General features: G+C 37.5%; 1 protein-coding gene across 1 annotated transcript; it reads right to left on the bottom strand.

Annotated features, from left to right (window-relative positions):
- Nucleotides 1-972: 972 nt before the first annotated feature.
- LOC140149861 (adhesion G-protein coupled receptor G2-like) lies at nt 973-13750 on the bottom strand. The gene is made up of 11 exons (XM_072171894.1): nt 13700-13750; nt 10825-11016; nt 8976-9106; nt 8276-8422; nt 7332-7734; nt 6884-7089; nt 5327-5491; nt 4698-4804; nt 4047-4312; nt 2503-2569; nt 973-1778 (listed from the first exon to the last, which is right to left on the bottom strand). The coding sequence occupies exons 3-11, from the start codon at nt 9090-9092 to the stop codon at nt 1652-1654; spliced, it is 1605 nt and encodes a 534-aa protein (XP_072027995.1). The 5' UTR covers nt 9093-9106; nt 10825-11016; nt 13700-13750; the 3' UTR covers nt 973-1651.
- Between the last annotated feature and the right edge of the window lie 623 nt (nt 13751-14373).

Below are 14373 nucleotides of genomic sequence, written 5' to 3'. Positions count from 1 at the left end.
GATTTTGTACTTTCGACATTTAGTTGGGACAATGAGAGGCAGGCTGTACGGAAAATGTCATGTCTGTTAGTATTTTTTTTATACAAACAAGTAATATTACAAATAAGTATATTCATAATTTTGCTTAAAATAACTAAATAAATTTCTATTGACATAGTAAACACATACAATATCAATTACATTTCCAAATAGTAAATTCCATGTTGTCTGGGTCAAAGGTCAAATAAAGGTCAACAAAAATTGTGATGGAGATGACAATACTGTGATGGAGATGATAGTGATGTGACGGAGATGATATTTCTACACAAATTCCTATAGAGAATCATCTCCGCCACGGCAAATTGTGACGCCAACTGATGTAGCGGAGATGATGGTTCAGACATTGCTTACGATTAATAGTAGGGTTAAGCTTACCCACGTGTTACATATCACCACAACAGCTTGTGGGACATATTCAACCATCATTATTTTCCGGAAAAATTCAACAATAAGACTTGATCAGAAACGTTTGGAGATGATGTTGAATAAAGGTATGCGCGTGTATACTTGAAGATACCCTCAAAATTGGCAGGAAAAGAGTGCCAATGTGCACCTATTCCGGGTTGATGTTTTTCGTCGTCTGTAAAAGTCAGCGTACAGGGTCAAATTATTGACCTCTGATATTTGGTCTTCACCTCCAGCCGTTTTGATGCCAATGTGACGGCAATGATGCAAAACCAAGGGACAGCAATTTTTTGACACACATTTTTGAATTATTCCATAAAATTGACTTTAGAAGTGGTTTTAAGCATTTAAACCATCTTAGACATGATATTTACCCCAGTCAGTGGTAATTTTCACTTCCCACACTTGCTCACAAAAATACTACAAAATCACTAAAATTCGGTGCGTGACATCGGGACATGGGGTTTTCAGGGGGGTCGCCAGATATTGAAGAATTTCTTGACTCCAAGAAATTAATTTTTCCCCACTTGGATGTTCTTAACTCTTTTTATACATACAAAAGTCCATGACTAAGCCACAAAAGAAAAAAGAAATTCGCTTTTAAAACTTTTATGAGCGCCGAAAGTCGCGGGACTTAAAAGTTCCCCTTTTCAGAGAATCACCCATTTATCTCCCACCGTGCACATTTTGGACTCTTCCACAATTATGTATTCATCGTTTGTGGCATTTTTGCTAATTTTGGGCGAGGTTGCGACCCAAAATAGTCAACAACCAGTGGTGATTGATTCAATATTAACGGCCGTAAAAATACATAAAAATAATGAGATTTTCGTAGTCCAATTACAGCGCAGACGATCCAGCTTCAGCACATGGAACTAATACATTATTAGTTGTTCCTTTCCTATCAGTATTTTGACTACTATTGAAACCAGGTGTTTGTATGGTATCCGAAATGGGCCTGTCTTGGCAAGAAAAATATGTTTTCACGATCATCTGAACTTCTTTGTTTATCACACAGAACATAACAAAAATAAACAACCCTTGAAGAGAGCTACATATACAAAAGAGAATCTGGAAGACATCAGCTACGTATGGGTGGCTGAGAGATAAAAGGCCAAATACCCACGTCAGGCCAAAAAGTGAAGTTAAAGCAAACGCATATCGAACTCGCTTTTTCATCTCCTCCCGTTTGTTACGATTTATGCTGTTAGGTGTTCTCCCGCATGTAAGTGCGTACATCACCCGCACAAAAGAAATACGTGTTGACGACTAGAGTTAGTCCTAAAAGTAGTACGTGGGTAAAGTAGAACGCATAGCCAATGCGAATGAAGCAACTGTACATGGATGGAAAATAATTAAAACAATCATTGTTATCAAATTATAGTATCCACTAACATGACTTTGCAATATTCAATATAAAAGCATCAAAAACATCAAGGCCGCAAGCCCACCAAGGCTGAGACCGGAGACTCCCATAGTGAAGACTTGCGACAAATGGAGTTCCAATATATAATAGCCCCACAGGGAAAGAAAGCAAGGTAAATACGTAACCTTAACATCATAAACAGCCCGTCGCCCATTTTATTTTTACCCCTCAATAGTTTAAGCTTGATCGTTAATTTCTTTGAGCACTATTGTGTCTCTGCAATATTGTTTTTGAGTGCTATTGTTTTTTACGGTGTCAAAATATTTTCAAATACATTTCATATACGCACTAAAGTTAATTAATTACAACAGAGGGCGCTATCACGCTTTATATATCTTAAACTGCCGTATATGATCAGTTTAAGATCATTTGTAAACTGACTATATTTACGGCAGTTTAGTTGGGAGACCAGGTTTACCCATCACAGTAACAGTAAAGTTGGGAGCCACCGTGCATGCGTAAGAGAACTGGTGTGAAATAGTTTGTCAACGTCCGGAGTAGTATGTTTTGCTCATCTTTATAGCTACCTACTATAATCTTGCTGCTCCACAAAGCTCCTTTGTGATAAGAAATATTGATCAAAAAACGATGAAAGTGTTTCTATTAAAAGACATTATATGCCGCATACTTACTGTTCCATGTTGCGATACTGTTCAATATCAGCGATGCCAACAATCAAAACGATAGCCGCTGGTATTCCTGTGTCAGTTAAAGAATTGAAACACAATAAACATCTCAAAAAAGTAACTAACCCCTCTTAAATAATGACCATTATTCAAAAATGGGTGATTGTATTACAAATCTGTAAAATGCGTTGGAAGCAGAATTTATTTCTGCACATTTTGACACCTCATTTGTAGCAATTGACTAAATATTGACGTCACAGCGTACATTTAAATCAATGTAGCCCAAGATTTGAAAGTTGCAGTAAATTCTATTGATTTTGCATTCAGTGTAATGGAAGGAAATCTGTGTAATGATATCTGAGTATTTTTGTATTGTAAAATTGTATGTAAGTGCAACTTTCAAATCTGGACCTCACTACATTAAATTGACCGGTGTTTTATTGTTTTCTGGGCTATCGTCTCAAATGAGGTGTCAAAATCCACAGAAATAAATTCTGCTTCCAACGCATTTTACAGATTTGTAATACAATATCCCCTTTTTGAATAATAGCCATTGTTTAAGGGGGGTTAGTTACTTTTTTTGATATGTTTATCTCAAATTAGTACAGATGGCATCCCAGCAAACACAAAAACGTTTTAAAAACGTTTTAAATAAGTTATATTTTGGCTTTTGGTTTAGGTAAAAACGTTTTAATAACATTAAAATGTCGGGTTATGTAAAGGTCATGATAACGTTTTAAAACGTTTTGTATGAAAACACACTACAGCAATATTTTTAAATGTTTTCAAAAAATGTTATTGCAAACTATTTTTGCAAACATTTTTGCCAAATATTGTGTCAATACTTAAATAACATTATGTCCAAATGTTTGAACCCAGCAAACACAGAAATGTTCTTAAAATGTTTTTTTCAAAACCTTTTAATAACATTTAAATGTCAGGTTATATAAAGGTCATGAAAACGTTTTTAAAACGTTATTGAAAATATTTTGGGCAAACATTTTTCGCAAAATATTTTTTCAACCCCAAAATAACATTCTGTTTAGAATGTTTTGTATTAAGTTTTCAAGAACGTTTTTGGAATACTATTAAAACGTTTTTATACCCTTTATATAACCCGACATTTAAACGTTTTCTGTAAAACATTTTTGTTTGCTGAGCAGTAGATTATCAAAAAATGTTTTTTGAGGTTATGAAAACGTTTTATACTCTTAATATACCCTTTATATAACCCGACATTTAAACGTTTTCTGACAACCTTTTATAACCTTTTGCGAATGATGTCGAAAACGTTTTGTGTTTGCTGGGATAGGCAGCCATTGAAACAGACTGGTTTAAGGAAATGGTTGTGATCAGTGGTGTCTCAGGGGAGTCAACTTGGAGCCAGGGGGGATATTTGAGGTGGACATCAAGTGTGCTTGGACAAATTTATGTACTCAGGTGTATCGAGGTGGAAACTGTGCATAGATGCATTTATAAGAGTGTCGTTTTGTAGCCAAAACTTTCGATATGTCAAGTATGGGCCTAGTGAGCACAATTAAGTGGCTTACCCCATGCCGTTATAGATGTTTTTAACATCATCTTCGGAATATGGATACCTTTTCCGATGACTTTGACCAAATTCATGTAGATCACAAACCCTTCAACAGCCATCCATAAAGTCGTCGTCAATGTGAAGTAATGCAACAATACAGACACAATTACGCATCCGGTTTCTGGTTTCGTTCGGTCAATGCCAATAAGGAAGACAACGTACAGCGAAAGTAATGAGAAACAAAAACTAATAAAGATACGTTGAGGAGGTTTCATCAAACTTCTGCAAGAAAAACAAACAAACAAACAAAACAAAACCGAAAAAAAGTGAAACTGGTAATTAATACTAAAGGGTACATAAGTTCTAATTCCACCACGACTTTTAGAATCAATTGATTTTTTTTCTAAAATGAAGAAATTTACATTTTGTTTGACACGGCTTGCCAATTTACAATGTCACACATCGCGCATGCCTTAAGTAAGTTCCATGTACGGTACTAATATAAAGAAGTGAGCGCAATGAGCTGGGACGTTTGAGAAGGACCCTTTCTGTACATCCAGTCACTGGGGATCGAGCATTGCTGTTGTACACCCATAGCACCGTGCATAGTTGACAGAATAATATCATAATACGTATGTTTTGTGTAATTGATTCAATTTGATCGAACCTGTTGGACAAGTACATGAAGAGTGTGGCAACAAGGCAGGTGATCGAAATCCCACATCCAATTTTACTGAACAAGTCCAATCCGTAATAACTGATGTGAAATCGATCCTGAAATTATAATAAAACAGAACATACAATTTCATAAGGGAACGAACCAAAAGTTCAACGAAAGTCCTATAAATTGTCCTGTTCATTAAGAAGATTACCCTCCCTCCCTACCTGAAACGTAAGTGTGAAATCTTTTTGACCCCTACCCCCTAACAAAAGGACTTTTGGTTTATTCTCTAATAAAGAACCCTAAATCTAAAGACAACAAGAATGGGAGTAATTGCACGAAGTGGGTAGGGTTTTCTAACTTGAAGGGCAGAATATAGACCGGGCTATATACCATTCCTATAAAGGGTACCTTCCTGGGGTGAACATCGATATCACATCGATATTACTTATACTATAAAACAAGGAGAACGAGGTTAAGAAGGGTATTATTCACCTGAATAACGAAATTAATCACGCGATACCCTTCTTGACCACGCTGCCGTTGTTTTGTAGTGCATGATATTAGGCATTGTTCCACATCTTGGATTTTGTTGCAATTAGTGTTGGGTCATTTCTTAATTTGACTAGACTCACCACAAGAACACCAAAGCCAGTAAGATGATTACAATGACAAATCACTCGATCATCTGATGAGCGTTTGATACGCTGACACCCCGTATCGGACCAATCACCAAGACCGTTGCTAGCTGCGATATCCCAATAAACGCACTGGATATTGTCTATCTTCTCTCCAATGTCCTGAAGAATCATCACAAGCAGATGACATAATTTAATAGTCTAATATTTTAGTTATCAAATATCCAGGTTATGTCTGCAATAGACACATACAAGCTACGACATTTATAAAGCGCCTATTTTTAAAAAAAATGTTACAAAGCGCCAGCAAAAACAGAAGAGCAAAAACATTGTTACGAGTCGTTCGATGACTCAAGGCCAAAAACGCCTTTTCCCAAATTCACTTTAGAATGCACAACAAAACACACTGTTTAATTAAGTTAACAATAACTGAATCTTTTAATCAAAAGAAAAGAATGTTTGAACAATACTTTAGTGAGTCAACATTAACACATACAATCAATAACACACTCAATACAATCAATTTAATACACACTTTAGCAAAGTTACTTATCCAACCGCCTTCTTCTTGTTGATTGTAAAGTTCTGTTTCTCAATGTTCCTGCGAAGATCACTGTTCAGCGAAGTCCACTGAAGACTTTTATATCCTTTGCATAAAATCCTTGCATAGCTGACTATCTCCAAAATGGTGCTATTTTTACCTTCCACACAATTTCTAATGGACAACAGGCCTACATTCAGCAGTTGTCCCCCTGTTTCCACTTACATTGACAGATGCGTTGTTTCATAAACCAGACTTCAGAAGAATATATTCCTTTGAGTCCTTTCTTGAAAGAGGTACGCACTTTGACGTATTCTGGATCTTCTCCGATATCACTGGCTAAATAGTAGTACATTGACTAAATAAAATATTTCTGGTTCGCAATTTCCTTTCTTTGAAGGAAATGGACTAGCCCACAACAACACTGTACTATGCGTCGAATTGTCTTAACATTTTCTTATATACCAATCATTGTAAAATCCCATTCCATTCATAGCCAATTACTTCATTCACATCTTCACAACATATGATGTTAACTGGGAAATTCCCAAGAATAATTTTTTACATTACATCACATACTGTTGGGTTTTCACAACATGATGTCCATTTACAATTTGGGGGAATTTTCCCAATTGTGCGACACAATGAACATTCTAGAAAAGGGGTTTTCCCAACAATCCACAATTAGATATTATTCAATTTGTTTTTGATCAACTTAATGGATGAAAGGGAATTCCCAAAAACGTCATCACTCATGATGAAATAATCTAAATTGTAAACAAAGATAAATAATCAAATTAAATTACTCAGGGCACATCACAGCATACACGAGAAATATATATACAAAGGTGAAAAACAATCGCACATATATAGGATTTTGGATCAAGAACCGTGGATAAAGGTAAGATTTTAACTGGGGTTGGGGTAATAGGTTAACACTGTTTATGTGTGTAGCATTTTTGATTTGCAAGCATAGTTTTAGCTATACACATCTAACAACAATAATAATTTACCTTATCAATTGCAAAGTTCAGCTCGACGGGATATGTTGGAGGCAAATCAGACACGGCAATTCCTTCTATAGTAGCGAAAATAGTGCGACTTCCAACAACTCGGAGATACGAACTCCGCGCATTCTTAGATTCGTTTGCCAAGATTGTTGATGGAAACAATTTTGAGTTTTGGTAGAGTATAAAACTAACGGCGACGGTTTGGTTACCTATAATGAATCAAAAACAATTTTGTATAATAAAATCGGACGAGTTCACTAAATAATGTGACAAGGCTCTCCGAATTAAATTTTACATAACATGCATAATAAATATACAATACGCTTTGTCTTTATCTAGTGGCAATTTAAAAAGGGTGCACAATTATCAAATGTCCGCTTTAAACACTTAAAAAAATTGGTGTCATACAAAAGCTGTTCATATAGAAGGAATAGTTCCATGGAATTATTACCAGTGTTGTCGTTAGTTTTCATATCTGCTGCAATTACATCCTCGATTATCTCCTGTGGAAGTTGTAAGGAAACGGCAACCTCAGTCTCAGCGTTTGGTGGCTCTCCAGTCGAAACCCTGACTCTAGTTTTGCTAGGTGGGTTGCCATCTCCTGCAGCAACTGATTCAAAGACAACTGTCCCATTTAAAATGGATTCTAGCGGAACTTTCACAGCACGAATAGCCACGTGGTTTCCTTCTATGGTGGTATTTCCTGGTTCTGATTGCACAGCGGTAATCTGTCTTTCTAAAGCTCTATGGACCTGATTTGGAGCTTTTGGAATGGAAACATCTGAGCTCGAATCGTCTCTCTCCGCGTAAGAATTTAGGATGTTGTCAATGGTTGTCACAACAGAATGTGTCACCTATATACATGAGACAAGATAAATTTAAAAGTAGACAAATGAACCTGCGAACGTTGCTACAAAAAATCAAGGTCGTGCAAATGCATTCGTTATAAGGATAAATTGCCCTTGATTATGGTTAGTGCGTGCACTTAGGATCTCGGTACATACACATAATATAGTCACATGGCGGCGTTACTTGTCGCGCTAAACTCCCATCGTTGGCTTATCTGGATGGACTTCACTCAAGAGCTTAAAGGGGCTGTAAGGTTTCGTGAGCTCGGTGACAATCACGGTCTTGTGATAACCTTTAACACAATTATGATCTCTCATTCCTCAATCAAATCAGAGTGAACAAACCTCTTTAACAAATTGTGGGATAGGCTTTTACCATGTTTACGACAGGAGGTCATAACAATTAGTAAGTTTTTAGCGGGTTCTCCGCCGGACTATTAGAATGGTCAAGCTTTCGTCAGGAGTAGCTTTGACTTCAGAAAAAAGTATTGTTCTTAATTTCGCCACTTAACCAAGTTCCATTCATGTTTCACCAATATTGGCTCACCTCAGGTGATGGATCATTTACGGCAGTAATTCTGGTTAGAATCTCGCTAATAACTTCCAGCTTGTTGTCGTCTAGTTCCGTCTCGTTTGCAACCAGGAGTCGTAAGTTATTGGCGGCATTTCTCACATTATCACTCGTAATAGTTACCTGGGAATGACACATGGAAAAAGGCAATGATATTAGAGAATGTATTTTAATTCATTTCTCATTCGTCCTCTGCTTCTTCTTCCTCTTTCCTCATTCATCATCTTCTGTCTCTTTTCCTTCGTCCTACCTTTCTCGTTCGTTTTCGCCAGCCTCTTTGTCGTCTTATTCGCCTCTTTTTCCTCCTCCGTCTCCGCCACCAGCATGCTCGTCGTCTTCTTTTTCTTCGTCGTTAGTGTTACTTATTTCCCTGTCCTCTATCACCGTTGTTGTCTTTCCCATTTTCCATGTTTTCTCTTTCTTCTTCGCCACCAGCAAGTTCTTCTTCAGTGTCACTGTCTCGTACATGTCAGTACTTTTACCTTCCTCCTCCACATCCACCTCGTCTTATTCTGCTCCATTAGCGTCATCATCGTTTTCCATGTCTTTCCCTTCCTCTTCCTATTCTTCCTCTTAATGTTCTTTTTCTCAGCAGCATCATCTTCTTCTCGTTCCTCCTCCAATTCGTTTGTTTTGTCATTTTTCATGGCCATTAAAAAATTGAATTCAAACTTACAGTGGCAAGTCTTTCCAGCTCTAGATCTAGATCACCGAAGTCTATAGCTGTTATCATAGTTGTGAGTAGGCCATAACGAGTTGCCGAAGAGGTCAACACTGTAGCCTCTGTTGACATGGTTGAAGCAGTTGCTGGAATGATTTATTTTTTGAACACAGGCATTGAACGGACGACATTCGGAAGTATAACACTCAGAAGATTAAGGAAACAATAGGAAATAACGGGAGCCTAAAGAAAACCAACAAGATGTTTATGGCAAAGAGGAGATAATAACCCTGTTAGACAAAAAACGGACAGGAAATAAGAGATCAAGACTTAATACTACAACGAACAAAAGAGTTCTATGAACAGCTCTATCAGAGTGACAAGAAATTTTAAGAGAAATAAATGAAGAGATGCCTGAGGTCACTAGTTGGGAAGCGCTTTATTATAGTATGAAAAGAGGAAAGGCACCAGGAACAGACAACGTGGTAATTGACACAATCATGGAAGGAGACTCCATCACAGGAGAGCTTGCAAAGCTGTTCACAGCTTGTATAAGATAGGAAAAGGTATACCACAACGGTGGAAAGAGGCTATATGGTTATTCTCTTCAAGAAATGAGACCAAAAAAAAGACCTCAAAAACTACAGCCCCATCAGTCTGCTCTCAAATGTGTACAAACCTTTCACAAGAATCCTAACCAACATATTGGAAATTATTCTGGAAAGCAATCAACCCAAAGAGCAAACAGGCTTCAGAAGTGGTTATTCCCCCATGGACCATATACACACCTTAATCAACTGAAGAAAATTGTCATGAGCATAATCAACCTCTCTACGTGGCCTTTATGGACTATGAAAAGGCATTTGATTCCGTTGAAACACAGTCTGCAGTATACATCAACAAGGAGTAGAAAGCAAATACTAAACTACTGAGAGATATATACACAAACTGCACAACTACATGCAGTAATGAGATGAGATAGACCAATACTACAGAACAATGATGGTTCAGCACGGCTAGAGACAGAGCTACCTGGCGGGGATATGATGATGCTTTCGTCCAGTAGTGGACCGACAATGGCTGATTATAATGGGGTATAATGAATTGGGTGGATATGGGGTGATGTGGTGAGGGTGGGAGTAGGGGGTGGGGGTGCGTGTGTGTGTGTATTGCTATTACAGTTGTATTTATCATTATATATCAAGTGTACTCATATTGTTAATATCATATTCGAGTCGGAGTATAAGGAGAGTTTTTGAGCAGAGCCACTGATTTGCTGGGCGATTTGAATCAAGAACCTACAATCCGCGAAATTAATAGTTGGCACACTTGCACTAAACAATTGAAATGCGTGCCCTATCAAAATTGGAGAGGCGAGTGAAACATACATGCAGTATATGTGAAGTACAGACTACCCCCTATATCTCACCCTTCCCCACTCCCCATCTTTCAATGTTGGAGGGTCTCACGGGCCTGTTGACAACATGGCTTGGTCCAACATTGAATTGGGGGAGCGGGGGCAGAGATATACCAAAAGACAGGCAAAGTGTGCTAACCTTTTTTTCCTGGATTGTAGATCATGGCTAAAGAATCTGTGTTAGCCAAACGGCAATTTCAGCGAATAGATTTTTATAGAAGATTATATATATGAGGCCTTATTGGGAAACTAGTACATGAACCTCAGTTTTATCATTGTATAGATATATAGCTGCGTACAATGTACGTACCTTGTTTCAGCCAGGTAACCTCTGATCAACTCGTAGTAGCTTGGATGTGAAGAATGTAACATACTAATAAAATGAACAGTAACTGCAGTATGCATCTAAGAGCTAGGAATATACTCTTTTTTGCATTCTTTACTTACAGTATGGACAGAAATCGCAACATTCTGCCGGATCCGTGATGGGTTCATCACAGTAAGTAGGTTGACAAGACTTGATGTCACATTTGACGGTGCCGTTGTCACAACTACATCGCGTACACACGTCTACTATCAAAGAATCGCCATGGAGGATAGGCTGGCCCCGGTAGCTACATCTGCGTGATACACTGACACCTGCTAAGACAATCATCAAAATACCGGTACATTAAGTGTTAACAAATAACTATGCAGGATTGAATGATACGAGTATATCGTATAAGTATAAGTGATGTCACCCATTCCCTTAATCTAACCCCTGTATACCATAGTTACCCCATTTTGATTTCCGGTAAGATCGCATCACTCTGCCGGAACAGTGTAGTGAGTTGATAACAATCATTAAAACAATATTTATTTTAACTCTTTAAAGATAATGCTTGTACAAGCATGATGCATTTATGGTCCAAGGCAAGCCCGATTCGACCTTTGTGGCATTAAACCCAGTTAAAAGGAAATTAATCCAGTAAATCGATTCAGTAAAGCAAATAAGCTCATGCATTCGATCACTAACGGCAACCAGCTTCGATCGATTACCCCAGCTGCAGCGTGTGTAAACTCTAATTTGCATAGAGGCTGTACGTGAAATTATTGATTGGCTCCAAACAAAGGATTTGAACCGGTGCACCGTAATCATGGCGCAGTGCAGTCCATTCAATCAAATGTTGTCATCAACCTATTTGATCGCAGTGCATTGTTATGTGTGTGAGACGAACTGTCGCGGTTGATTGCAATCAAACAAACGATGTCGTATGTATTACTTTGTTCCATGATGAAAATCGTGATGTTTTATTTAATCACTCTCGAAAAATGTATTTCTTTTGTAGGCCTATTACTTTGTTTTGTGATGAAAATCGTGATGTTTTATTTCATCACGCTCTAAAACAAACGATTTCTTATGTATTACTTTGTTTCGTGATGAAAATCGTGATGTTTTATTTCATCACTCACGAAAAATTGATTTCTTATGTATTACTTTGTTTCGTGATGAAAACCGTGATGTTTTATTTCATCATCACGCTCTAAAACAAACGATTTCTTATGCATTATATTTGTTTTGTGATGAAAATCGTGATGTTTTATTTCATCACGCTCTAAACAATAATTATAGTTACATGCATTTTAAGAAAAAAATCTTATTAAAACAGTATGTTGTTTAGAAAAAAAGTAGAAAGTGATGATGATGATCAATAATCAGTCCCGCGACGGCCTCCACTAACTAGCTACTAACTTGGGTTATGGGCGCTGATTTTCATGTTCACTGTTCACTGTCACTCATTAGCGAAGTACGACCCTTTGTCAATCACCTACAGTACCCAATTTTGGCATACTATATAAGAAACTCATCATGATGATCGAACAGAGAGTACTTTAAATGTAGCTTGTACCGTTTTCGTGTGGCATTCTTCAGAAGTGAGCGGTCCGTTTACAAAAATTTTCGGTCAAATCTCCATTCAATTAACACGGGAGTTGGCTAGCTATGCCTTGCCCTCACTCACTATTTTACCAAAGTACCAAATTTCTGAACATCTAACCTAGCTGTAATTTTAGGTCATGTTAGAGAAATATATTTGCTAGAAGTTTTGAGAGTACTTTTAATATTGGACGGTTATTTTTCACACATTGACGTTAACTAGGCAAATGCCTATACTTCTAACATGGCACGATTTGTACAGGTCACAGCTCAATGGTGAGAGCACTGTGTATTGTGTATAGGAAAACGGACAGTAACTGCAGTATGGTCGATTATTATCCTCCCACAGTTACCGCCCATATACTTGTCAAACTTTCCTTTGCTTATAATAACCGAGAACCAACCACCCTCTTTAAAGCACACACGCTTTAACATTTTGACGTCTTTATAAAATAGCAAATAGTAAATTGGTTCAGCAAGGCTAGAGATATGCTGCTGTATGACTTATTCATACACACACTACACAAAAGTATAGAATCATTGCTGAGAAAAGAAGAATTTTGCAAACTGTTAATTGAACATTAATCCAATATTCTGTCGATTCACATAACGTACTGGATGGAAATGTTCTTTGCTGAAAAAAGGAAGATATGAGCAGGTGCGAGTGATCAGTACGATATGAATATTCTATAGAATTACGATCCATGTCATCCCTGTTCTTTGACATCTATGGTTCAATTCAGAGGTGCCACGCACAGTGTCATCGCCCCGATATCTTCATGGCAGAAATCGCCATGATGGTAGTTCGACTCCAGTAGTTCTCCAACAGTCACGCATGGCCATTTTGTTACAACCTGTATAATAGTTTTGAGACTATGGGCTGAGGGATCTCCGACTAAGGCTATTGACAATTGACCTCTGTAGAGGTCAGTGAGCCTGATACGTCATCTGGTTTAGACTGCCTCCACCAGTGGTCTACACTGCGCCAGTACTGTGTTATGTTCCGTAAACCGAGTGTTTACGAATGAGGGCAGATGTTCTTTTTTTTGTTCTGCGCATATAAAATCTGAATTTTTGCCAGTTTTTGATTTCAAAACGCCTGGTTGAAGTTCAATACGCTCACTTAAGATTATTATGTTCTTTCAACACATATATTCAAATGCAAGCCTTACAACTGGTATCTAAAGATCTCATCGTCTGAAAATCAATACACGTGTTTCGGCTTGCATATAGTAGACACTCGTGTATTGATTTAGTTTCCCTGCCTGTACAATATAATTATTTACCAGGCGTAGTCGCTATGCCCCGTGAACGTAGTGCGTATATTCAAAAATTGTTTGAACTAATTGCTATGGTAGTTAATCCTGTTACATCATCACTTCTACGGCGAACACCTTTGCTACTTACATTGTGTGAAGAATGGGTAGGTCAGTAGAACAAGTCTGAGGAAACAGCTAGTTCGGCCTTCCATAGCCGTCATCATTGTTAAACACTGAGATGCACTCGTAATTCGTCTGGAAAATATGGCAATAGCCGAACCTTTAGGAATAATATTAAGAGGGGGGCTTGTCTAACGAACAACATTGTAATCATTTCACTAATGTCACTTCACTGCATGATCTGAAAATTGCACATGATTGTTGTGCGTGGTTTTAATAATGCTATCTACTGAAGACAGCACATGATGCTATGCTTGATTATAATAATGCTATCTACTGAAGACAGCACATGATGCTATGCTTGATTATAATAATGCTATCTACTGAAGATAGCACATGATGCTATGATTGATTATAAAAATGATATCTACTGAAGACAGCAATGACGTTATGCGTGATTATAATAATTGCTGTCTATTGAAAAGATCACATAATACTATGCTTGATATAATAAATGATATAATAAATATAGTAAATTACGATATGTGTGTTTATGAGGCAGGTAAATCCCAAGAAAAACTACTGCAATTTCCTACCAGAACCAAACTTGGCACATATGTTACTTGGGATAATACAAACAAAATAAGCCCAGGGGCCACCTCGATTTTTTTCCTTTATACTAATTTCTTGTACACTTGGAGA

This window comes from Amphiura filiformis, chromosome 1 (genome assembly GCF_039555335.1).
Source record: "Amphiura filiformis chromosome 1, Afil_fr2py, whole genome shotgun sequence".
In the NCBI taxonomy this organism is placed as follows: Eukaryota; Metazoa; Echinodermata; class Ophiuroidea; order Amphilepidida; family Amphiuridae; genus Amphiura; species Amphiura filiformis.
Note: the sequence above shows the minus strand (reverse complement) of the source record. Positions and strands in the feature narration are given on the sequence as shown.

Excerpts from the sequence above, each read along its gene's own strand:
- LOC140149861 (XM_072171894.1), bottom strand. The coding sequence starts at position 9,092 with ATGTCAACAGAGGCTACAGTGTTGACCTCTTCGGCAACTCGTTATGGC. Across the intron at positions 7,090-7,331 it reads GAAAACTAACGACAACACTG|GTAACCAAACCGTCGCCGTT; the intron begins GTAATAATTCCA and ends GATTCATTATAG. Across the intron at positions 4,805-5,326 it reads CTGGCTTTGGTGTTCTTGTG|GATCGATTTCACATCAGTTA; the intron begins GTGAGTCTAGTC and ends TTATAATTTCAG.